Raw genomic sequence first — 26,789 nt, 5'->3', positions numbered from 1 at the left:
GGGGGAGGAGGTTGGGCCGAGGCATCCAAAGAAGAACTTCGAAGGAATGGACGAGCTTTAGTTGGAAGACAGGAAATAGAAGGAGTGCCAGATGGCACCTGGGATGCAGGCTTTGCTGGACCAAAAACGTCTTCAGATGAAAAGCATGTCGTTGAAATCTGCTGCTTCATTGTTAGAGAAGAAGGTGTCTGATCAAACACAGTTTCAGAGAGGCTAATTTTTGTTAGTTCGGCCTCCGACTCCTTCCTTGTATCTCGGTAAGCTTCCAAAACTTCCAGAATAATTCCATCCCCTGTTTCCTTCTTGGCTTTCTTCACTGGGTCTTTTTCAGATACAGATAAGTCAGTGGAAATAGTGTCAGCAATTAGCCCCTCAAGTTTAGTTCCTACAGATTCTATGAGAGAAGGTTCCCTATCAGATAAGGAAATCACAATGTGACCAGCACTAGTTCTACCATCTGGTATGGTCGGCCGATCTAAAGATATGTCTTCTGGATAGTCTATAATGCTGCCTGGGAAATACGTTGATGAAGAAATTTCCTCAGAATCTTCAAATTTAGTTACAATGTCCAGTGGCTCAGTATATGCTGTGGTTATGCTATCCAGGGTACTAATGGGCGAGGAGCTATCTGTGGTACAAACTGAAGAAACAGATGATGTGAGAGAGGGTGTGTCAGAGGGTGGGGCAGACGTAGCACTTTCTGAAGGCTCAGAGTAGGTCAAAATCAGTGACTCATGAGCAATTATCTCTTGAATTTCTCTTGTATAGTCGGTCACATATTCATCCTCAATTTCTTCCGTTGAAAAATGTTGGGTTATTTTAACATCTGGGATGGAGAGTGTGGCACTGCTGGTCGAATCTGTAAGAGATACGCCTGAGAGAACACTTGATGTCAAAGATGCATCAGGCACCCTGTCAAAGTCCACAGTAGATTCTGTCATATCATCCCTGATGGGGGGCTTGGTTGGGCTGGATCCGGGTGTTAATTGCATCTGTTGCCTTTTTATGAGTTCTTCGTAGGCAGCATCAGCATCTAATAACTGCTTTTCTTCACTGGTAGAAGTTACCATACTACCCAGATCCACAATCTCATGGCTTTCTGGGATGATAAAAGAGCTTGAAACAATGTCTTCTTGAGGCAAAACAGCATGTAAGCTTTCTAGCTCATAAAACTCTTTCTGAAGGTCTGTAATTTTCTGCATGGGATCTTCATAAATCTGTTCTGGAAGTCTTATTTTTTGCTCTCTCCCTCTCTGCTGTAAAAATCCATTTTCTTCTTCTTGCCTCGTGAGCAGGCTGCCATCAACGGAACCATTATATGTGTCCTCTACTAAAGATTCATAAATATAATCCTCTATTAACATCCCACCGTACAAAGGCTCTTTTTCAAACATTTCGTCTCGTTCACTTGCAGCTGGAAAAGCTTTATATTTCTGGCTTTTATGCATCATTTCTTCATACATCTCCTCAGCGCTTTTTAATGCCTTTTGGCTACCTTCGTTCTGCATAATAGATTGCTCATCTGTCGGTGAGTATAAAGACACAGCTGTGGGCAATTTATAAACTTTTTGTACTTCGATTATCTTTTCTGGGCTTATTTCAAAGCCTTCTGGGTCTGACTCTATGCTAGGTGAATATTCAGAACAAGAAGATCGATGGAGCTCCTCCATTTCTGCAGCTTGACGTAATTCTTCTGTTGGAGACGCATCTTCGATGGGAGAGAGATTACTGGGTGGTGTCTTTGGTCTTTCCCTCCTTCTCTGAGCTCGAAGTTCATCTTTGTCTTTCTTTGATTTCTTACTAGAAGTCTTTCTTTGCTGCTGTTCTAATTCCCGTTGCTTTTCTTGCTCCTTCAATAATTCTTCTTCCTCTCTCAATTCTTCTTCCTCTGAAGAATCTTCAATCGTAGGTAAAAGAGGGCCATGCGATCTGTGTCGAGCTTTGCGTTGCTGTTTGCTCTCTCCTTTTTTGTGACTTGGGCTACTGTCGCTGTCCTCATCAAGTGACGAAACTGATGTAGGGGATGTGCCAGGAGTGAAGCTGGAAGCATGAAGACTAGAAGATCCTTCCCCCCTTGACCGATCTTCCGGAGAGTCTGTCAAGCTTTCCATTTCTAATTCTGGCTCTTCATCAAAGTACAAAGCGGTTTTTTTCTGTGGTGACTCTGCAGAGTATTTATCTGCGATCGTGCTATTGAGTTCAATCGTTTTGAATCGACGTAGCCCTCCTCCTCCGGCAACTACGAGTTCTTCACTCTCCTGACTTTTAGTTTCTCTGTATTTAAGTTCAGGACTTTCATCAAAGGTCTCATCGTCTTCATCATGCCATGAATGGCGTCTCCCTGCATCATCATCAAAGCTTGCACTACTTTTTCGCATCAGTCGCCTGTGTTTCCCTGCTGTTCCTTTTCCCTTCCCTTTGGTTTCTTCCTTCTTCTGGCTTTCAGTACTACTACTAATCTCTTTGAGCTGGTTCCTAATGAACTCATCATCTTCAGAACCTGAAGCATCTTCATCAGCACTCATTTCTATGATTTGCTTTCGAATGAAGTCTTCCTCTTCACCTGATCCTTGACTATCTTCATGTTTATATTCATCGCTGCTTGATGAACCAACACTAGTTCTCCGTTTTCTTTGTGGAACAGGTGAGTTTTCACTTTCGCTACTGTCTTCAATTGAATCATAAGGCTGTCTTCTTGTAGGCAACTCATCGACAAATTCAGACTTTTCTTCACGGTCCTTTCTGGAAGGGATGTCTTGTTGGCTCTCTTTCTTAACAGTGTCTTTTTCTTCTTGACTCTCTTTAAGCTCCTCTGAAACTGTAGATTCCAGCGTTTCGGCTAAACTCTGAGTTTTCTGTTGGTCCTTAGGCTGCTCAGAAGAAACCTCGTGGGGTTCTGTTTTCTTTTCTGACTTTTCTTCAAGTGTACTTGCCTGAGCTTCCAAAATGGATAGGACCATACTTTCTAACTTAGCCAAATCCGAGGGGCTGGATGGGCTGCTTTCTTGTGAAAAGGAGTCCTTTTTGAGTCCCTTGAGCAAATCCTTTTCGTCACTGGGAATAAGACTTGGAATTTCACCAAGCGAACTTGATATTCCGTCAGAAGAATATCCTGTGTCACTCAGACCTTGCGGGCTTTTTGGCTGCTGAATACTTGAAGTGTCTGATTTGTCATCTTCCTTTTCCTAGCAGGAAGGAAAAGATACAGGAAAACTTAACATGGTTAAACTAATAACATGGCCTCTCCACTACTCTCAGATAACTATTACAAACTGAGGAATAATTATAGGAATTTTTTCAACTATATAAGAGTATTTTTTTAAAAAAAATCTTTGAGCACAAAAAATAAAAGTGGTTGATACATATAAAGGTTAGTTTTCGCTTAAGTTTAATTAAATGTCTATTCTCAATCACAATTGATCTTATTTCATCAATGTTGTATCCTTTTACATCTCAATACCATTTTTCTTCAAAAACATGATTACCTTTCTCGGTACATTTACTTTGGGAAAGAGTTCAAATGGTTGAAGAAAAATTTTAGTAAGTTTCCATTAACATAATTAATACTTTTGGATTATGAGGACAGGCAAACAAAGAATCAGAGGATGGGCACTGTACTTGCCTCCAAGTAGCATGGGATATTGAAAAATTTACTTAACAGAAACAAGTAGGTAACATGGCCACAGTACGATACTCATCTCACCTACCGCAAAGGACTTTTTTTTTTTTTTAAGAGAGAGATTCGAACAAGGCATTGCCTTTTAAGTACACTTTGAAAGATGTAAAACACTATATTTTACTTGGTATGACTGTTAATATTATTATTCTGTATCACATGAAATGAATGTTTAGAAAGCGTAAACTTTGAAGAAGCTATGACATAATTGGTCTGACTCAAGGTTTTAGAAAAAGAGAAATATCCAGTTAGTATTTTTCTAGAGTTGTTAAATCACATTTATCTCCAGCAGCCCATCTCAAAGAAATTTAATAAATTTCTTATAAATGACTTCGGATTTTAAAATACTTGGAATTTTACCTTCACACTATTTCAAAGTCAGCTCCCTTCAACCAGCACAATAACTAACTTGTGAATGTGAACAGGGGCTTTCCAGGGAGCTGGGACACTTCAGAGACACATCAGTCTTAAACAACTGCTTTCTTTGGGCTGTGATGAGGCCATGCCAGCAGTTTGCTTTAAGAATCAGAGAGGCCTTAAGCGAAAGTATGAAACAGAGACCTTTTTGCATAAATCCAAATTAAAAATACCTATGGGCAAAATGAAACCCAAGTGATCCAGTTAGTTTCCATGTTTTACAGAGAGTGTCAAAATAACTCCACAGCCCTATGGAATGAAGAAGTCAGAGGAAGAGTTGCAGGAGGACATGCTCTGTCTGACCCTGGCCTATGAGGGCACCTGGATTCTACTGAGTATGTATCTTGAACTAACAATCTTGATATTTTCAGTGGGTGTATGGCCATGGGTTTCTCCTACCTATCCACAGCTCGAATGAACAGATGTCAGGTTGCACAAAAAACAAATACCATGCAAACACCTCTTTCTTCCTTCTTTCCTGCCTTGTTCCTTCCCGTTCTCAAATATAAAAGTTGTTGGGTTGATACTCATTTTATATTCATTTCCATCTCAATATCTGTCTTTATTATGTATGGCTAAGGATGTATCTCGAGCATATAGGGTAAAATGCACATTATATGGTAAAATGCTTTTTGCTGAACTTACAACATGGCAATTCAGAAAGACAGTCGGACACATTCTTTACAACTGTCAGGCAAAAGCAATGAATACTCTCTGGTTTACTAAGAATTAACTTTCCTAGACCATTTCGGATGTCTTTCCAGAAAAGGATTACTTATCTGCTGTTGTGAGACTATAGTAGTTGGGTTGACAAGCACGCAACTAATTGGTTTGTTTCTCTTAAGAGCTACTAGACACAAGAAAAAAAAAAAAAAAACAGGTAAAGCAGTGCTCTCATAAAATATTTCTGGATGGTCATAGTGGAGGGATATTTGCACCTCCTCACATCCCACACAATACCAGCACAATATTTTGAGTCCAGTATGCTTTCTATGCCTTTCCTTGTCTGCTTTCCCACCCTTCACTAAATCACAGTAAATACCGTAACCACAGGGGTGGGGTACTAAGCTTCTTGTGGAAAAAAGGTCAAGAAAATGATCTTTCATAATCAAATTTTGATGGTGTCATTTGTGTTCTTTATTTTGAGTCTGTACATATTATAAAACATAACAATGTAATAAAATTATACATATAAGGAGGAAATGCAACTGCGGTTACATATAACAATTCACTGAGTATAATAAAGAATAAATTATAATTGTATACAGTGAACTCTGAAGGTTCTACTGACATTTTACAAAAATAAGATTAGGATCAGACATACATAATGTAACAAAGAAAATTAAGGTACACTAGACAGAAGACTCAGACGCATAAACATCAAAATCCCTACCCTACAATCCCCCTTATGTGCCCTTCTGGATGTGTTCACGCTTTCCTGCTTTTCTCAGTGCTATGTTCTACCCACTTCTCCCTCTTGCCACTTTCTTCCTGGTCTCTTTCCTCTCCTCCTCATGGGATTCAATCATCATTTACCTATGATGATGCTGTGACGATTTTTCACCTAAATGACTTCCTCTCCATATTATAAGGTGGCAAAAGTCTGCAAAGATGTTACCCTATAGGTTTGTGGGTCTAAGATAAAGTGTTTGGAGTGGTTAATAAGGAAATCAAGTTAGGTGACCAAAGGGCATCTGGCTGAACTGTTTAGAAGGAACAACTGGTCATGTACTTATTGTACCATGAGATATTGAAAAAATTCAAAGTGTCAATTCTTCTCATACTAACTACCATGGGTATAAATTCCCCTGACAGAGGTGAGTGACCTTCTACTTCATTACTGTTAGCTTGTTAACTATCAGATCATATACCAACTAGCCCTTTTGCCTCTTTAAGATAGCTACACATTCCTCTTTTCACCTGCTGCTGCTAAAATTAAAAAAAAAAAAAAAAAGCTTTTCGTCATATACAGAGATCAGCACACTGAGGTGCTTATGTGTCCATCCATTTACGCTTTCTGCAGCTCTCCACTCTCATTTGTGAGATATCTGGGTGAAAGTTCTAGTGCAATTTGTTCCCATGCAGGTTAACTGGTCTCTCATAGATTTAACATCACAAACCCTTGCTTTATTGAATAACGTTCCTTAACGAGGGAATAATTTGATCAAATAAGAAAGAGTAGCTGGCACTGAGAAGAATGTAAAACATAGCATGTAAGTTGGGTCTGGTTTTCTCTATTCAAACTTCAAATGGATATCTGAAGTACTGTAACCTAGACGACTATATTCAAAGGATCCATGTGAGGGAGGCTTATATTCTTTCAAATTTCTAACTCCCTAGGACTAAAAGATTGGCAGTTTTCTCTCAGTTGCCTCAAAAATGTGCAGTTGCATACACATGGAATCTAAGAATAAAAAAAAATAAAAAGGGGCAGGACAGGAGTAAACACGTAGAGGCAGAGAATGGACTTGAGGACACGGGGAGGGGGAAGGGTAAGCTGGGATGAAGTGAGAGTGGCATGGACATATATACACTACCAAAGGTGAAATAGATAGCTAGTGGGAAGCAGCCGCATAGCACAGGGAGATCAGCTCGGTGCTTTGTGACCACCTAGAGGGGTGGGATAGGGAGGGTGGGAGGGAGGGAGATGCAAGAGGGAAGAGATATGGGGATATGTGTATACATAGAGCTGATTCACTTTGTTATACAGCAGAAACTAACACAACATTGTAAAGCAATTATACATCAATAAAGATGTTAAATTGAAAAAAATGTGTAGTTGTATGCTTATTTCTGAGAAAAATATTAAGCTATTTAGTAACATATTAAGATTTAATAAAATAGATTCAAATGATTCTTCCTAAAGTACATGCGTAGATTACATATATAACACATATATACATATGTGTTTAAATATCACTGAATTTTCTCATTTATGCATTATTTTCTTCATTTGAATAGATAGGAGTTGGAATTAATTATCCATTTAATATTTTATATGTAGTCCAAATACAACCTAGAATGACCTCCAAAATTATTACATAAGAATAAAATTACAGGCCTAGACCCCTTGCATGAGAATTTTGTTTGTCATCTTAGATTGAGGCAGTGAGTGGGAAGATCCATAATTTAAGCACTTTAAAAAAAAAAAAGCAATCTTATTTTTCAGGAACACATTTTACCTGATGAACACATTTTCCTTGTATTTTCCTAAGTACATTCAGCATTCAACTCTATTACACTGACTTTTATTTTTTTGTATATATTGCAGTCTTCTCTATGTACAGAATTATGGTACTTGAGCCTTTCTAGTCTGTGTATATGAAACAAATCTTCAAAATTTTCAGAAACCAAGATTCATATTTTTTACTTACTAACCAAAAGCAGAAAGCACAGAATTCTTTTCTTTCCAATATTCCACTGCCATTTATTGACCTGAAGACCAGTCAGAGAGAGGCAGTGATGAATTGAGACCCACTTGAAACCTTCCCATGGTGTCATATCTTGAGGCCTTCTCTAGTACCAAGACACTTGTGTACTGCCAAGCTTAGTTCTGCCCCTTTCACAGATTTTGAAACTTTTAGCCTTCCATGTTGAAGGAAAACGGAAGGTTTTTAAAAACTAGCATTGGGGTTATGAACTGAATTCTTGGTTAAATATAAGACTGTACAAAGAAAGGAGGCAATATTAAGTTTTTGCCTAATGTTTCCCAAGTCATTTATATTAATGGGCCAAAGTAAAACAACAGATTAATAATCTTTAATCATTTATACAATGTTTGGGTCAAAATGGATTGCTAGTCTGAATGTTCCAAGCACTGTAAACAAGATTAAATCCGTAAGTTCACTGGGTCTGGAGATAAAAACTGGATAGTCCCACATACATGGGAATCCTTTTCACTTCAGAAAACCTCATCATTTTCCATCCTATACAATTATGCTGTCTTTAGATACCATGGCTATATATAACTTGAATACTAACCCTGGGTCATTTTAACCATAAATAGAAGTTTATGCTAAAGGATGTTCACATTTTTTTTTTAATCAAGAGAGCTATAACGTTTCAATGTAATATATCAAATGTAGACAAGCAGTATTCTCTTTAAGTGTATAGGTAGAGAGAGAATTCTGTAGTGACGTACAATTTTAAAATATTAAACCAAAAAAGGAGAATGTACATTTCAAAATATTTATTATATTTCAGGATAAATTTTAATTCCATTCAACTAACACACTTTGAAAGACAGGAATGAGTGGAGAGACAAAATGATGTAGCAATAAAGAAATGTAAACAGTATACTATAACGATATGAATGACGCAAATGACAAATGAATAAATAAAATAATATAAATATATAAAAATGAAGTAAAAAATCACACAAACTGGAAGCTGCTAAGGGAGATGAATACTTAAAATAATAAAAAGACAGCATCCTAAAGGTGTCACGGGGAAGAAGCATTCTGTGCAGTGTTTAGGAGCCCAGCCTTTATAAGCAGAACAGGACTATAATCTTAGCTTTGCTGCTTCCCAGCCATGTGATCTTGGGCACAACAAAGTTAGTTTCTCCCTCTTTAAAGCAGATATAACCAACCAAACCAACGTTCGTGTAATAGGTAAGTGGTAGACAAAATATTCTTGCCAAAAAATCATGTGTCAACGTTAATAGTAATAATGCAAGACATACACAAACACATTCATAAAGAAAACTGACACAAAACTGGCCAAAAAAGTTTGACATTACCAGGAAAACCATTTGATATCTGTCTTACATAAGTTACTGCTAATAACAAACCTTGACTAAACACATAATGTGCTTAGGCTATTTATAGCAAGTCATCCTAAGACACTATCACAAACTTCTAGAATTTTTGGCAAATAAATATTCCAGTACTTCACACATTTTCAATGAATTGAAATAAACACTTAAAATCGTCTTTGGAGCTGTCTTATTTAATAGTAAAAGACAAAAAAGTCACATAACATTTGGGGAAACTTGATTTTTCTGCCATGGAAACAATATGGTGACAAATTAAACTACATTTCTTTGTCAGCCAGTATTGCTGGAAAGAAAGAAAGAACTGTGGAAGGTTCGGGGGAAAATCATTAGAACAAAGTAAGTAGCAAAAGGTTTGGTAATAAAATCAACATGCAGATATTTCTAACATGCTCAGTTTATAATATTCACTAGTTCTGTTTCAATAATAAAATACTTAAAGGATTACTACTGCGAGCCACCAAATGGCTCAATATTCATTGATTTGTTTAAAAAGGTATATATATATTTTTAAATGAAAAAACTGTATATTAAATTCTGAGGAGTGGCTCTTTTAATTGGAATTAAGTTTTTTAAAAAGGTAAAGTTACACAGATAGCAGTGCATGTGAAATTCATTTACTGTGTCTGTTACAAGTAAGCTGGTAATGAAGATGGATAATTGGAAATCATCATGTAATTATGCTACATAAAATGACGTATCATTTAAAAAAGTTGTCATGTCTGCCTTTTCAGACAAACTTTAAACAGAATACTTTAATCTTTTTATAAACATTGCAGATGAATAACTGCAGTGGGTTTTAAAGTCATTTGTTAAAAAATCATATTTTAAAACACCACATTTTGTGATAGTTAGCAAGAGGAGATGATTGGTATCACGTTAGATTAACATTTATTTCTGGAATTTCCACAAGTTAAAAAAAAACAGTTTTCAATTCCAAACTTAGAAAACAGGTAGCAAGATTTGGCAAGTACAACCTTTGATGCACTTCTCTCATTTCTGGTATATCCTGCGGATTAGCTTTTTTGTTATGGAGCATCATTAAAACTAAAAGTCAAAATATCAAAATAAACTTAAGCTGAATTTCAAAGAACTCCATCATAAAATTTTAGAACAAGATTTTCAAACACTGAAGCACAGTCAATCAAAGCTCTCTCTAAAATGCTATTATTAATCATATTTTACTGTGATCAAATGTATATATTTAAATAAATATAATAAAAATGGTGATTTTAGCTTATTTCACTGACTTACACATTTCTGTGAATGTTTATATTGCAAGTAATATGTTAGTAATAGTGCATAGATTTAATTTAGAAATAAATATATATACACATATTGAAGTCGTTAAAAGAAAAAGTAGTGGTAAAAGGAAATGATAAAAAAGTGATACATTTGTAAAATAAAATAAAATGTAGTACATTAACAAAATATTTGGATACTTCTTGTTTAGATTATATTTAACAAACAATAGAGAATCCTTAGAAATATCTGAATGATAGAGTTAAATTATCTGAACTCTGGAAAATAATTACCTGATAACTATATACTAGAGAAGGGAAAAAAAGAAGGCCTAGTGACTAGTAATTAGATTACCCAAATCGTTGGTAAAAGGTCACGAAGACCGTTAGGATACTGTCCTTAGGAATAGGAGCTAAGCAGAAACTGCTTCTATAGAGAGTTGGATATGATTTGAACACACTGAGTTCCAGTTTACAGTGAGTTTCTGAAGTGGAATGATCTACTCAGTATTTGAAAATGTAGGTCTAACACTCAAGAGGGGCAGAAGGTGCACAAGGAGAGTTAGGAAACGTTCATGTGGCTCCCCTAAGAGGAAAGAAGACAGAGTTCAAAGAAGAACTGATTGGAAAAGAGAAATTAATAGAGATAATCAAAGTAGAACTCATAAGGGGTGATCAGAAAGACAAGAATAGAACAAAAAGGGAAGAGTCATGAAGCTTCACAGAGAGAAATGGCAAAAAGCATCAAGTTCTGCAAGGTGGTTAACTGGGAGAAGCAGCAGGTGGTGGTGGCGGGGTAGCTAGATCCAGCCATTAGAATGGAGAATACATAGGCATCTGCTTTCTCTGAGTTGGAGAAACTCATATAACAAAGGAAGATCAGGATTTATTTAATGAGTGAGGTCTCATATACCAGAGACAGTCTAGTAACCATGTGTTAAAACTGTAAACAATACAACAACTGAACCAGGGTTGGGATGGACTAAAAGTTCTAATTAGAATTCTAATATTAAGTTTTAATACCAATGAATCATTTCGTTTTCCTGCAAGTCATTGCTGCCATCTGTAAATGAAAATTATTCAGCCTGATATAAGATCTCTTGAAGCTCTAAAAAGAGTTCAGAGTTCCTCTATAAATGGTATTATTGCCCGTGCAAATATAGGTTAAGACGAGGTACCCTTAGAAGTTTCCACTAAAGAAAAAGAAAATATATAAAGAATAATATATATTCCAGATGAGGCTTGGATTATAAATAACCCTCCAATATTAAACACACTGAATAAAACTGAACAAAATATATTATACTGATTTCACACTAAATACTAAAATAAACTTAAAAAATGTTTCTCCTGAATTTTAGCCATACTTCTTTTTTTTAAAATCACAATTATTTAATCATTTTATGGTTGACCACACCTTAAAAAGCTTTCAAATGAGAAGAAACTTGAGTCTGGCTTAACCAAGTGGTTAAGTAAACAGAAATTCCAAGACAAACATTATTTTATGTTAAAGGAGGATACTGATTTTATGTTCATAGTGGAAGGAAAAAGCAATCATTTAAAATTATAAGAGGGCTTCCCTGGTGGTGCAGTGGATAGAACTCCACGGTCCCAATGCAGGGGGCCCGGTTTCGACCCCTGGTCAGGGAACAGATCCCACACGCATGCTGCAACTAAGAGTTCACATAACACAACTAAGGAGCCCACCTGCCGCAACTGAGGAGCCTGCCTGCCACAACTAACACTCAGCACAACCAAATAAATAAATATTAAAATAAAATAAAATTATATGAAACCCTTCTTTATCACTCCATAGATTTTTATAAATTATTTGATCAGCATAAAAGCTAATAAATGTTATATCTATGCTTTATTTAAATTAGATTAAGCTGTCAGAAAGCCAAAGTTCATCATTTTAGCAAACAACTGTTACATTTTTCTGAAAACGCTATTAATTGAAGGCTTTCACTTACAAAATTACCATTAAGCACTCAGTGTACTTAGGTGGACATTAGTAAATCTGCAAAGTTAGGAAAAAAACATAACTTACTGTTTTTTCCTTCCTAGGTTCCATCTGATCAGGCTTTGCTGAGCATGTTGCCTGTGGCTGTTCTTTTATTTTTTGAGTCATTCCATCATCTTTCTTAGACAAACTCTGAGGTGCACCAGATGGTAAATCTTCCATCTTGGTCAGTGGTTGTTTCTTTTCTTGCACTGCCTCTGGAGCCACTCTGCCTTCAGGTTTTTCTTCAGCAATCTGTACTTGAGTTTTAAGTAAGTCATATTTCTGTTCCTCCTCTAGAGCTGATGTTTTTGCTCCTGGGGGTAACTTTTTGTCTTCAAGAGCTGGCCTTTTGTCTTTAAGGGTTGGCTTTGTTTCTTCAAGAGGCGGCTTTTTTTCTTCTAGGAGTGGCTTTTTGTCTTCAGGGGTTGGCTTCTTTTCTTGAGGGGCTGAAGTTCTGTCTTTCTCTAGTTTACTCTCCTCCTGAATTTGATCTGTGGTCCCCTTAGGGGGAATTTTTTCAACTGAAGGTGTTTCTTTCACTTCTTCTGGAATGATTTTTTCACCTTCTGCTTTTTCTTCTTGTTCCCTCTTTTTCACTTTTACTTGGGCAGGCATTGCTATTTTCTGAGACGGTTGTTCTGTAGGGACAGGCATAGGAGAGGCTTTTGGTCCTGTCTGTGTAGGTGGCATTTTGCCCATGTCTCCAAGCTGTCCTGATATTGCTCTCTGGGTTTGACAATTTAAACAAAGCCATTCCTGAATCTGCAGATAAAACAGAAATTAAAAGATTAACTATATTATATACATCTGTTCTGGTGCATTTACCAAGGTTAGCACTTGGCAATTTCTAGCTGCTTTTTTGTATATGGAGAAGGTGGGTCGTTGTTTTCTGGATCAATGAAAACGGTGACTTTTAAAGAAGGTTGCAAAAAGACTATTTGAAATCTAAAAACAGGAGTCCTTAGAGATCAGCAATTAACTCACCTCACTATAAAAAAAAGAAAAAAATGCATCAAAGATAGACCCAGGGGAATATCAATTTTTTGGTTAAAAAAAATCTGAATTTGTTCCAAATACAACTATTTTTAAGCCTCGTGCCTTCAAAATTGTGTTTCCATTCAAAAACTATTAAATTTCATAGTAATTTTAACAGCCAATTAATCATAAGTTTCTTTTAGGACTTAGCCTATAATCTCCTGTCTCTTGACTTGGATCAAATGTAGTTCTATCCACCAGAGCGGAACTTTTACAAGGCACACGTAGAGTTTTCAAGAATCACTTGTGCATAATTCTCCATCTAATTTAAGATTAAAAAATAATGTCATTCTTAATAATAGTCACATTTCTCATGCAATTGTGTCAAGAAGCATTCACAGGTTAAAATTGTCTGATATTCTTTTTCCCCAGAGTTTTCTCAATTGCTAATTAAAACACTTTCTTATACCTCTAAGTGTAGTCTATGGGCCACCTGCACCAAATCACCTGCGGTTGTCCCTAGACATGCAAATTCTAGGAACTACACCAAAACAAGTTTATCAGAATCCTGGGATAGGAGAAGGAGGATCTGCCTTTTTAATAACCTGTTGGTTAAATTTTTTGCAAACTAAAGACTGAGAACAACCCTCTCATAATACATATAAATAATCACATGGGAGAGAGACTGTTAGACCAATAATATTGCAGAATTCCCCCCTTATTGTTGTATGTTGTGCTTTTTCTTACATCATACCTATTAAAATGTAAGAAATAAAGACTATACATGTAGCTTCTAATTGTTACCATTTAATGAGTACCTATTCTCTAAAGCGCATGGTTGGAGAGTCATGCAAATAATATCGTGTTCGTATGTTCTACTGTCTTCTGAGAAGTTCAATTTCAAACTGCTTTTCATATTGGATCATTCTTTCCAGTACCACAACTTTAATTATTTAGAGACAAAAATCATTTATTGTTCTAGAATATTACTGGACATTTGAGATTCATTTCTTACTTCAGCTTTCCATTTCTTTAAAGACATAAAAAATGTTGCTTAATACTAATGACTGTTTTGCAATCTGTAAGCTGTTATAATTCTTACTTGGTGATCTAAAAGAGTAAAGACCCAAGTCAGTTATTTAATTTCAGTAAAATGTTGTCTATAAAACATTAGTATGTATTACGGGTTCATTTGCTTTTTCTGTTATGATCATCCAATACCAATTCTGTTCTTGATTTCATGTCTAAGCAGCAAAAAAGTGAATTGTGGCTTCTCTATATAGTAACTTTATACAGAGTCTTGGGAAAGAAACTGATTTGATCCCTATGTCAAATTCTGAAAGCTCCAGCCCTTGTGCTGAATAGTCCCTAGAGGAGGTACTTCCATAATACCTACAGAAAATCAATCTTAACCTGTCCTGTGGTTTTAAAAAACATTACTTGGTGGGGCCACATCTTAGGATATTTTCATTCAGAGACTGACATTTTAAAAAACAAAAACAGACACAAATAGCTGTGTCATTGTGCTGTTTTGTCACATGGACTCTAAAAACCAAATGCAGGTGTGTGCTATGCATTCCTGTCAGGGCAGGTCTGAATGTAAATAAGTTAGGAAGTTTTTAATATACCAGAAATAAAGGTTTCATCCCACTGGAAATTCTTGTCAATTATAAAAATGTGATTACTTTATCTGAGTTTTAGGGACAAATTATACTTAAAAGGTGTCGTCTCTTGCTACTTATAGCATACGATGCCACAGTGGTACACAGCTCTTGTTAAAAGGAAAATGTGTTGAGAAAATAAATGTAGTGATTATTTCGAGGTAGTATACTCATTATTTTCATACATTTGAAAATTTAGGTAAGAGGATAAAGACTATACTCTATTTAATCTACTATGTCACATAAAATGCTCCATTTTCCTGATTTAAAATAATGTTTGATAAACCTACAAGCAGTGAGAACCCACTCACTACTAAAAGCAAACAGAAGGCAATAGCGTCAGTCTAAGAGAAAAAGGACCTTACGTTGACAGACTCATTGGCTAGTTCAAATTCGTGTTTTGCTTAAATTTGCATCCTGATTCAGTTAAACGTAGTATCTTTTCTTTTTTGGCCGCGCCCTGCAGCTTGTGGGATCTTAGTTCCCCAACGAGAGATGGAACCCAGGGCCCTGTCAGTGAAAGCGAGGAGTCCTAACCACTGGACCGCCAGGGAGTTCCCTAAACCTATTATCTTTAGTCAGTACTATCCTGTAATTATTTTTAACATGATGTTGCTACACGTGGTCACTTGGTTACATGACTGATTCGTGTTTTGAAGAAGATTATAAGGCCAAGCTTAATTTTTTTTGACTTTACACTTTGTCACCAAAATTAATTTGGAAACTGATGTTACTATCATGTCAAATAATTATAACAGCATTCACTTATGCATCTATTCTGTATATCTCTAGTCTATTTATAGCTATGGATTACATATACTCTTGGGAAATTATACGTGCAAGGCTTATTTGATCAGGAACTCATACTCGAGTAGAAGAAAGAAGACATGGGTTAAAAATAAGTATAATATGCAGGGAAAAAATTAAGGAAGATGGAATGGATTTAAAAGGGTTATCTGATGAATCCATTTAGAACATAAGGAATTTGATAAATTATAAAGCACACAAGAGTATTTTTTCATCAATTAGAAATACTGAATTGGTGGTCTCATATGTGTGTCTCTTCTTTCTGCAGCCCTAGAACCAAAATTAGACCACCAACAAATTCAGCAAGTAGAGGAAATTATAAAATCAAAAAGGACTGAAAGGGAAAAAACACTACAGTAACATCAAAATTTTGTATTTCTTTAAACATATAAAATTAAATTTTGTTTATTAAGAGAAAGGACAGGAAAAGGCAGAGGCTAGGGTAAAATCAAAAGTAGGAAGGAGAAAAGTAAAATTGATCAAATTTTGACAAAGTGGAGAAAGTAAAAATGAATTTTCAAGAAAGTTCATTCAGGACAATATAGGCCATCACCATTATCACATCATCATTAATTATAGACACAATTACTAGAAAAATTTTCTTCACAAAAGACCATTTGGGAAATACTCTATAACCACATAAGATGATGTAAAAACCTGTGGTTCACAATTTTTTTTGCCTTTTTTATCAAAAATAATCCCAAAGATTTTTGTATCACTGTTCAGGAGCCTAACTTAAGAAGTATTATATTTCTGGGTCCAAAGAAATGTATCTCCACTCTTAGTTCCTCAATAGCCACGATACTATTAGACACAACATTATTAAATAGTCATAATGTTCCTAGTTCAGCAGCAATCTGGAGAATTAAGCAAGATTTCTTAAATTCTATTAAAATTCAATGCATAATATATCACTGCCATATATGACTTTTACTAGCTGAAAACTCTTTCTGTAATAGTTACAGCTGTGACACACATGACTATTCATATTTTGCCTTAAGGTTAAATATAAAGTAAGTTACAGTTTTATCTTTGAAGCATTTCCTTATAAAGACAGTGAGACAATCAGAAAATGAATATATATAATGTACTGTATATTACATATATAAGCTGAAGGCATTTCTATTATATTACTGAGTTTATTACACAGAAAAATAGAAAATATAGATCTCATGGAGGCTTTTTAAAAAACATACTAGTCATTATTATGGATGCTCTCAGGCCATTTCCATTTGTTTTTCTGTGTTTTTAAAATATATTTTATTCTCAGTATACTGTAAATATCTCCTAATGGTATAAACATATTAAAAGTTTACATTTCATCTATATTATTATTAAATGTTTTAAATAAATTCAGAAGAGTCTATACTATGAGACCAATCACATTTTTTAGTACTTTAATGTTAATATCCAGGATATCAAAATTCATCTCCAAGTAGGAACAATTCTGATAAATAAAGTGTATAAAAAATAACTCCACGTTGATCATAACGTATTAGAATATATCCAGTTGCCAGCTAGTACACGTTAATAAAATGTATTTATTTTAACATCAAATCACCAGGGCTTCAAAACAACACTCCAAAAATCCATTAATCTCAAGAGCAGAGTAGGAAATGAAGGCAGTAAAAACCCCCCAAAACGGATGCTGCTGTGCTACTCAGCATTTTTCGATCAATAAGTAATTTTCTTTATATAACATTTCAGCTGTAACTATAGCAACAATACCATTAAGGAAAATTTCAGAACTTCAGGCCCGTCTATTTATTTTTCTAAAAGTCTTTTCTGAAGCATGATAATAAGACCTGCAGCAGGTTTAAAATCTGCCATTAGACTATAAATGGTAGAGAAGTGATGGTCCCAAAACCTACACGAGCATTCATATTTGTGTCTGAGAAATCTTAATAGTATCTTAACATGAATTTTCATTAAAAGACCAACTGGACTGATTTGGAAGCTCATATACTTTCCATCAATAGAAGTATTTAAGTAGAGACTGGGTGGCCCCTACTTAAAATTCTGTAAAGGAAAACCAAGCAATCAAGGGGATTGGTACTATAATACCATTGAGTTTCCTGCCTACCATGAAGCTTTTGAGTCAACAATAAATATTTTACACACATTTTTGTCTGTTTACTTGCTTATCATTCAGAATGTTATTTTTTTTTAAGCTAAGAAATAATTACACTAATAATCTGCTTAGACGTCACTGTTTTACTTACTGACACATTCAAAAACTGGGAAGCAATGTTATCTGCAACTTGTCACTTGTATCTATGCTCCCTATAGTCTCGGCATTAGGGTTGTTCTATTTCTCTAAGGCCCACACACTCTTCAACCTGACCTTCTGAAAATCAGATTTTTTGCTTGTTAAATTCCTAAATTTATTTCCTTTGGTCATTTGTAAAAGGGAAAAGGATTGAGTTCACAGTTGATACACCTTTTTTTTTTTTTCAGATTACACAACTGTTCAGACTACACAATCAGGATATTAAAAATCTGTGATCATTTATGAAACTACATTTTACAAGTGAATGCAGTAATGTGTTTGTGATGCTTCTATTACTGTGTCCCTCCTAAAACTGAATGGGATTATTTTTGTTCCTTTTATAATCATTGAAACAAGAATAACTCATATCCAATATATATAATTGACTGACTGAGGCTCTTCCTTATTTACTTCATATGTAGATGTAAGAATTCTATTAGAATATATTAGAACATTAACATTGATATGAAAACTAAGAGAAAAACCAGTAGGCATTTTAAACATCAGTTTCCAGTGGAGTTAGTGAATGTGAAGGGTAACATATCAATAAGGAAACCTAACAGAGTATTCGCACTTTTAGGAACCTGCACCGGGGTTATCATTCTGAGGTCTAAACTGATCATTGGTCATGTCCCTATTCGTCTCATCTTTTATGTTTATTTCTGTAAGACCTCCAAACCCTTATCTATCACATGAAGTCTGTTTCACTCATTTGATGTAAGTTTCTATATAACATGTGTTTCTGCATAATGTAAAACTACATAAACATTTCCATAAATAGCAAGATGCCAACTAAATATACATGCCATCATGTATATTACGCCAGGGATTAATATTACTGCATACTGCTGATTGACATTTTTCTACGTCCAGTTTTCTTTGAAGAAAACCAGGATCATTTCTCTAGTCACTTTCTCATCACAACTAATAAGTATTTTCCTAAACTAAGAAAGTAAACTCTGGGGCTTCCCTGGTGACGCAGTGGTTAAGAATCCACTTGCCAATGCAGGGTACACAGGTTCGAGCCCTGGTCCGGGAAGATCCCACATGCCGTGGAGCAACTAAGCCCGTGCACCACAACTACTGAGTCTGCGCTCTAGAGCCCGTGAGCCACAACTACTGAGCCCGTGTTCCACAACGACTGAAGCCCGCGCGCCTGGAGCCCGCGCTCCGCAACAAGAGAAGCCACCGCAATGAGAGGCCCTCGCACCGCAACAAAGAGTAGCTCCCACTCGCCGCAACTAGAGAAAGCCTGCGTGCAGCAATGAAGACCCAACGCAGCCAAAAATAAAAATAAATAAATAAAATAAATTTATTTAAAAAAGTAAACTGTTTGATGTTTTAAATACCATTACATAAATAATATATAAATACACACAAGCATTCATTAAAATACCTCTGAATAATTACATTAACACAATTTTGACAGAACTTGTTGAGGAAAATCAGGGGCTTAGTTTTCTTTTGGAAATATAGATACCTGAAAATGAATATTTATATTTATGTAAATATGTATATTTATTTGCATGGATGAGAACTAAATAGGGTTAATTTCCCTACAATGTCTTCTTTCCTTCCTTCCTTTCTACCTTCTTTCCTCCCACCCTCTCTCCCTTCCTTCCTCTCTCTCTTTCTATCTGGATAGAGGGCAGCAGGAACAGAGAACAGCTCACTAAAACTGTTTTGACTAAGTAATCTACCTGATTTGGGTTCAGTCAGAAGCACTATGATAACTGATCGCCTACCAGTGTGTATAAAGGACAACTCCAAGGACACAGATGATTTCTCACTGGTAACCAATGATGCACTAAACTTAAGGGTAATCATATGTACTTATTATGTTGACTTTAGCTAACTTGGCTCTAAGCAAAAATTGAAGTCTCAAAGGTAAGACATCTGTGGATTCACGACATTTCTATTTGTGATTAATTGTTCTAGTGTACTACACTTTGGGCTGATATTTATATAAGTTTAACATAAAAAATAAGCAACAGTTTAAAAATGTATTGTGTATGTTATATGAATATCAACTTCAAGTTTTTATATAATCAGTTCTCATCCCTCTGCTTTTATAGACTTGTATTTTATTATCTCCTATTACATGAGGTATATATTTTGCATGTGTGAATAATTACATCAAAGAAAAAATACCTTTTTAGTCTTAGTCACTAGTCAGCACTTCAGGCAGTGTGTGACTGAATTTTAAAATAAGATTTATTTTGAAGATTTTAATACACTTCATCACAGATGTTAAAATTACAAAGTTATATGCATTTGGAAGACAGATTATTTAAAGCACATTACAGCTGAATAAAATTTACCGAACATTTTACAGGATAAATAAAAACCAATCCCAATTTTAAATTTAAGCATCATTGTGAATATAATATTCAAAGACAGAATAATCTCACAGACTAGGGAGCCTGAAATATATCGGAAAGGGGCTTGCACAACTGGATGATAGAGAATGAATGCAAGGTGACTGGGGAGACTGGCTGGGTGTTAAGCCCTCCTACAATGCAGTAGAACATGGTGCAGTACTGGAGGTTCTTTGTACCAGGAAGAATCAATGTGTTGATTCGGCAAGGTGTAAACTTGTCTAAGGTGAACTATGTTTCCTAGGATTCCCTTCCCTAAACGTTTCCCATTATAGTCTAGCACCAGAGACCTTTTGTGTGAGATGTGGAGGCCAGAAGTGAAGCAGCAGCCACCTTGCTCTTTGGATGCTCAGAAAGTTTGGGTACAATCAGCAGGTGCTGTTGAAGTTCATCCATACTGTTACTTATTGTTTGGCTTGGGGCAGCAGGCAGGCATGCAGCTGCTCTACTTTCCTCTGAATTCTCCTTCAGCATCTTCATCAGCTTTTAGGCTGGAGGCAGTGAAAACAGACACGTGTTCTGGTCTGTCCCCATGGCTTCCAGCTTGTCCTTGCTCTCAACTACTCTAAATTCATCGTCCTTCCCTCTACCAGCCCTTTGGACTGCAAGCTCCAGTGGCCTTTCAGCACTTTCGCTGCTCCCACCAATGTGTAAGGACAAATTCCTAAAATAAGTCCCTGTTATATACATTCTATACTTGCAATAGTTTTGCTTTTCTAATTAAAGTCGACGTGATACAGTCACGCTGAGTCTGTCGTTATTCAAGATATGATGAATTTTATCATTAATGTTGGTGTAGGTTCAAAGTAATTCTGATAGACTATTTCTGATTTTAAGTTGCATGGCAAAGAAAGTACACTTCACTGGAATTCAACAGAAATAGTCACTGTCTTTTGAGTCTGTCAGTGTGACATGTATAAATGAGTCATTTGAAAGGTTTTAGTTTTTAAAGCTGTTACGGTAAAATATTAAAAACAGTCATCAAAAATAATTTGTGACATACACATACAATGAAAAAATTTTAAAGGGTTGAACACCCATGTACCCACTATTCACTTAAGAAACAGAACACTGTCAATATCATTAGAGACAACCAGGTGCCCTCTGCAATACCATCCTAGCCTATACTCACCACCAAAAACTGCTATATTAACTGCTGTATTGTTAGACCTTTGTTTTTTGTTGTGGTTTTAACATTATACATATACTTTTAATATACTGTTTGCTTCTGGACATTTAAAAACTATATAAAAATAGTTTTGTGCTATCCTTTTTTCTTCTTTTTATTCTTTTCAGTGAACACTATCTTGGTACAAAAATCATCTATGAAGTAAGTGTGGAGCATAAAGAATAACTTTAGGGCTTCCCTGGTGGCGCAGTGGTTGAGGGTCCGCCTGCCGATGCAGGGGACACGGGTTCGTACCCAGGTCCGGGTCCCACATGCCGCGGAGCGGCTGTGCCCGTGAGCCATGGCCGCTGGGCCTGCGCGTCCGGAGCCTGTGCTCCGCAATGGGAGAGGCCAGAACAGGGAGAGGACCGCGTACCGCAAAAAAAAAAAAGAAAAGAAAAACTTTATAGTGAACACCTGCGAGCCACTGATCCAATTAAAGAAATAGAACATTATCATTATATTTAAAGCGTCTTTCAGACTCACTCCTTTATCTTCTCCTTTGAGTTAATTACTATCCTAACTTTTGTGTCTATAATTATGACATTTTGGGGTATATTTTTACCCTATGTGTTTGGATCCCTAATAATATACTGTTTGCTATTGACAATTTTGAAAGATGGTCACTACATTTCTTTTTTATTTTGATTCCCTATGATTTTAGAGTTAAAATTAAAGTGTCGTTATCTATTTATCTATCTCTTTCAAAATCAAAGTATTTCCTCAAATCCAAGCTATGGTGCCATTAGCAAGTATTGATGATGATAAACATTATGTATAAGACCATAGCTAGATGTAGGCATTGTTACAAACTAGAGAGTGCATGACGTACCTGAACTCATTTAACTACATTTTTAAAAATATTAGAGACCCAACAAAACACATCTGTGTCAAACTCAGGTTAGGAACTACCAGTGTACACTCCCTTCACTGTAAGGTCTTCACCAAGTTTTTAATTAAAAACTTGGTGAAGACCTTACAATCTGAGTTATCTCAGATTACTCAATTATTAAGAGGCTAATTTTTAAAAGAGACAGTAGGATTATTCAAATACTAAAAAATATGGATAGAGTTTAACTGCAGGGCAAGAATAGAGACGCACATGTAGAGAAAAAACGTGTGGGATGAATGGGGAGTGTGGGATTGACATATATACACTACCATGTGTAAAACAGATAGCTACTGAGAACCTGCTATATAGCACAAAGAGCTCAACTTGGTGCTCTGTGGTGACCTAGATGGGTGGGATAGCGGGGGAGGGAGGTCCAAGAGGGAGGAGTACATGTATACATATAGCTGATTCACTTCGTTGTACAGCAGAAACTAACACAACATTGTAAAGCAACTATACCCCAAGTAAAAAAGATTTTGAATACTCAATTTTTAAAGTTTTTACTTTACACTTAATAACTAACCAATATTGAGAAATCTCAGTGACACTCTGAAGTAGTGTTATTAAATTGATTCATAGGGTATTTATCACATTTCCTATAATATGCATTTTATTCTGACTATTAAATGTTTGATCTTTGCTCTTAGAACCAAAGTGATTATATAAGAACCAACAAAAACACAATAAATATATATTCATAAATTACGTGTAAATAATACATACTATAGTATACTATAATATAAATTCATATATATACCTCCTCATTCAGTCAAATGATGTAATTAAGGTAAAAATGATAAAATCAGGATTAGGAAGGTAGCAACCAAATTGGTCAAGTCAAGCAAACCTAAATGCAGTAGAATTTACTGTGGGCTATATGACAGGCCAGACAGATTCAGAAAACAGAAAAAATGGACCAAAGCTTAAGGGACAGGACACACACACACACACAATGTACATCCTTCTTAGCTGGAATATTATAAAAAAGTAGATAGCTACATGGATAATGAAAACAATATATAATTCATAATTCATATATGGAAGACAATTATCCATTATATAGCCTAGGCTAAAATTAGTAGGAATAAAGAAAAAACATCAAATTCAAGTAAACATTTAAGAAGGACTTTGTTCCTCAATATGGTATGACCAGAAGCATCTGTTTTAAAGCTAGTCATTTCTTTAAGTTGTTCTTTTTCCTGTAGCCATTCATAGACTTTAGATTGAAGTCTCTTATACTGACCCTGAAATCCATTTGTATTTAAAAAATATATATGCATAAATATACACACATAAATATATTGAAATATTGCTTTTTTATAGGATTACCTGTTCATGGAAAATTTTTGAACACTTTGAAACAATCACTGACCATTAAATTCAATATTCTGATTCCACTAAATATTTTTTAAGAATGTAATTTTTAGTGATGATGCAATGACCAATTGTGTGGATGGATTTTAATTTATTTAATGATCTCTCTATTAGAGGAATATTTTAAATACGACAAGGCAAATGTAAGTCAGAATGTCAACGCAAGGATGTAGAGAGTGGTTTAAAGTAGCTTGTTTAATTTCATATATAAAATACTATTCATTTGCTTCCCTATCTGGTACTCAACACTACGCCAATAATGTGTATTATATATTCAAGACATTCATAGTTCAATCTTTTGTTTAGTATGATATTGCTGCCAGCAAATAGGCAGATGTAGCCCGTCTAAGCCTGAAGACTCATTAGTTACTCGTGGAATCTACGAAAGAAGAGATATTTCAAGTAGGTTTAACTTCCACATGTGTTGTTTGTCTCTGGTCTTAGAGCCAGTAAGGATGGGATGTGGTGATGAGGGATTGAGATTGGCAGACTAGACAGTATGAAAAGTTAAATTGGCAAAGGTATTATTAAATATTAGGTATCAAAAACACTACCATTATCCTGTTCATTTGTGCATTGTATATGCTACTAATTGTAGAACTATACTATAGTTTAATGGATACATAATAACAGAAAGTAAATACCAGCTTTTTAATAACCAGGTATTAAATAAAGGGTATAAATTCAATTGATGTTTTTCTTTTTCTTTTCTTTTTTTTTTTTTTACTGCTAAAGAACAAGCGAATTTACTGATGGATCCTACCAGATTCCAGGTCTCAGCCTCAAAACCAGCATCGACTAGAAAGACCACTGAAATAGTCTGAGGACTGACCCCAGTCTATATACCTTAGCCATCTCGAGGAGCCTACAACACCCCAGTCAATTCTTGTCATCTAGACTCTCATTCTCCATCTCATCAAATTTGCTCAGTGTTTCCCAGACAATGAGAATGTGACAACAGGGATGAGCCAGGGCGAAGGCAGGGGCAGACAAAGAAAAAAGGGAAAAGGTCTCACCAGAAACACATGGGATGTTTAGTTTTCACACCTATTCATATCGCTGTCAGGATCAATGTCAGAGTGGTGTTGTCAGGAACATGTGGTGTTCTAAAGCCCTTGGAACATACCAGAGGCAGAACTGCTCTAAGGGGAAGTTAGCGGTGAGCCTCACTGCCTAAAATGTTCAGCTGAATCAAATGAACATTTCTGAGTCAGAAAGTGGCATGATTGAGTATGTCATCTTGGAAAGAATCTGGTAAATCTGCCCTGAAAATAAACAAGAACAACACTGTTTTCTGAGTCTTTAAGTATGCATAGTGCTCTTGGCTAAAAAAAGAACCGTAAGACAGAATTCTCATTTTTAACCGATAACTGATTTCCATTTAGCATGTAACTTCCTCCCTAGGCTATATGCATTTATTTGAGGAGGACAAGTTTTCCCTGAAGGAACGACAGTGCGAGGCAGAGATTACAAGCTTGCACAGATGACTAGGGTGGCAACAGAAGAAACTGAATGAGGGAACTGACAAAGTAAAGAAAAACTATTCTAATTTACAAGTACCCTAGTGATTTTAAAATGGAAGGAACACAAGTTTTGGGAGCCAGTCAGTACGCCTAACTCTTTTAATCCTTGTAACAAACCTAGGAAAGAGTTTCTTTAAATATGTCTGTTATACAGATGAAAAAATCGAAGCACAGAAAGAAGTAATATCCTTCTCAATATCTAAAGTTAGAAGTGGCAGATGTCAGAGATGAGGCCATAGGTGTAGATTTCGATCTTAAAAAATATAAAGGATACTTAAACCAGCGTTAGAGGTGGGATTTCCCAGGGATGATGTGGAAAAGAAGAAAACAGAGGGCAGATTCTTGGAGAAGAGCTCCATTTAGACAAGAGGGAAAAACAGCAAAGCATACTAAAACAGGTTCATACAAGAAAGTGGGAGGAAAACCAGCAGTGTTTAGTAAACTCAAGCAAAGAAAGGTAAGGACTTCAAGGAAGTGATAGGCAACACTGCCAAGTATTGCACTGAGGTTAAATAACATAGATCTCAGAAAGGTTGGCAGACATGTCTTTTTTTATCATTGAACCATGTACCCTATTTATATATAAACATATATATATAGATTTCTTAATTGTTTACTTTGTTCCTCTCATCTTTGCAATAATTGTTTTGATTTTTCTCAAGTGGTCAGCATAACTGACTGTGAACAATTGTTTTACCAGTGATTAAATATGTACTTCTACCTGAAAACAGTGAGTTATGATGTATATTACATTGTTTCATGTTTATGTGATAAGTTTAAGAATTTAAAAACACAAATGAAAAAACTCTAGAATTAAATTCACATTCTAAGTTAGAATATTTCTTTAAACAACATTAGATTTTGAAGTAGAAATGTATTTGTGGGTATGATTTTTTCCTTATAGAACATTAAATAATTAGACTTTATGTGAACTAGTTACCATAGAATGAAACTCAATTCTTCTTCCTTTCTTCTCTCCCAGTTTTTAAAATGGAAAAACTGGTTAAGATGTAAATATAAGAATATTCTATATGTTTTGGATATTAATGCATTCATTGAAACTACTGTGATAACCTTTATTCCTGGAGAAGTTACTGAGCTATCATACTGTATAATTCATTCAATTAATTTCTCATTCCACATATTTTCACCAGATACTATTGGGCTCTGTCAAGACACAGATTAAACACACAGTTACTTAATAGGACGAGCCCAAGGTCTAGCAGAAAAAAAAAAAAAAAAACCCACAAACTTACTATCCTTATGATAAATGTCAGTAGAAAGTGCTCTGAAAGCATGATAAAGATGCAACTAATGTAGAACAGAAGACAATGAGAGTCAGGGAAGGCTTTTCAGAAGAAGTGACAACTGGGATCAACTGTGAAGAACTAGTGTTAGCCAGACAAAGGAGAGCATGCTAGGCTGAGGGGCAAGTTTGACAGGGAATTTATTATGACCAAAGGGAAATGTGCATGGAAAAGGAGAGTGACTAAAACACAGCAAATTCTCAATAAATGGGAGTTTTGCTTTCCTGCATTTCCATAAATTGTTTTATACCATATTATATGTCTTATACCCATATTATAGGTACCCCTTTGCATTGAAGACCAAGCTAAAAAAATATTTCAA

At 35.5% G+C, this 26,789-nt stretch overlaps 1 protein-coding gene across 1 annotated transcript in view; it reads right to left on the bottom strand.

Annotated features, from left to right (window-relative positions):
* Nucleotides 1-26,789, bottom strand: part of PCLO (piccolo presynaptic cytomatrix protein) — a 357,985-nt gene that overhangs the window by 163,012 nt on the left and 168,184 nt on the right. Inside the window, exons 4-5 of the mRNA XM_024738453.1 lie at nt 12,159-12,875; nt 1-3,185 (exon numbers count right to left, since the gene is read on the bottom strand). The exon at nt 1-3,185 is cut by the window's left edge and continues 1,886 nt beyond it. Of these exons, the coding sequence (XP_024594221.1) occupies nt 1-3,185; nt 12,159-12,875 (3,902 nt within the window). The remainder of the gene's footprint in view (nt 3,186-12,158; nt 12,876-26,789) is intronic.

The sequence above is a fragment of the Neophocaena asiaeorientalis genome, unplaced genomic scaffold (assembly GCF_003031525.2).
Source record: "Neophocaena asiaeorientalis asiaeorientalis breed wild unplaced genomic scaffold, Neophocaena_asiaeorientalis_V1.1 scaffold89, whole genome shotgun sequence".
In the NCBI taxonomy this organism is placed as follows: Eukaryota; Metazoa; Chordata; class Mammalia; order Artiodactyla; family Phocoenidae; genus Neophocaena; species Neophocaena asiaeorientalis.
The sequence above is the reverse complement of the archived record's forward strand: the minus strand, read 5'-3'. Positions and strand labels throughout refer to the sequence as shown.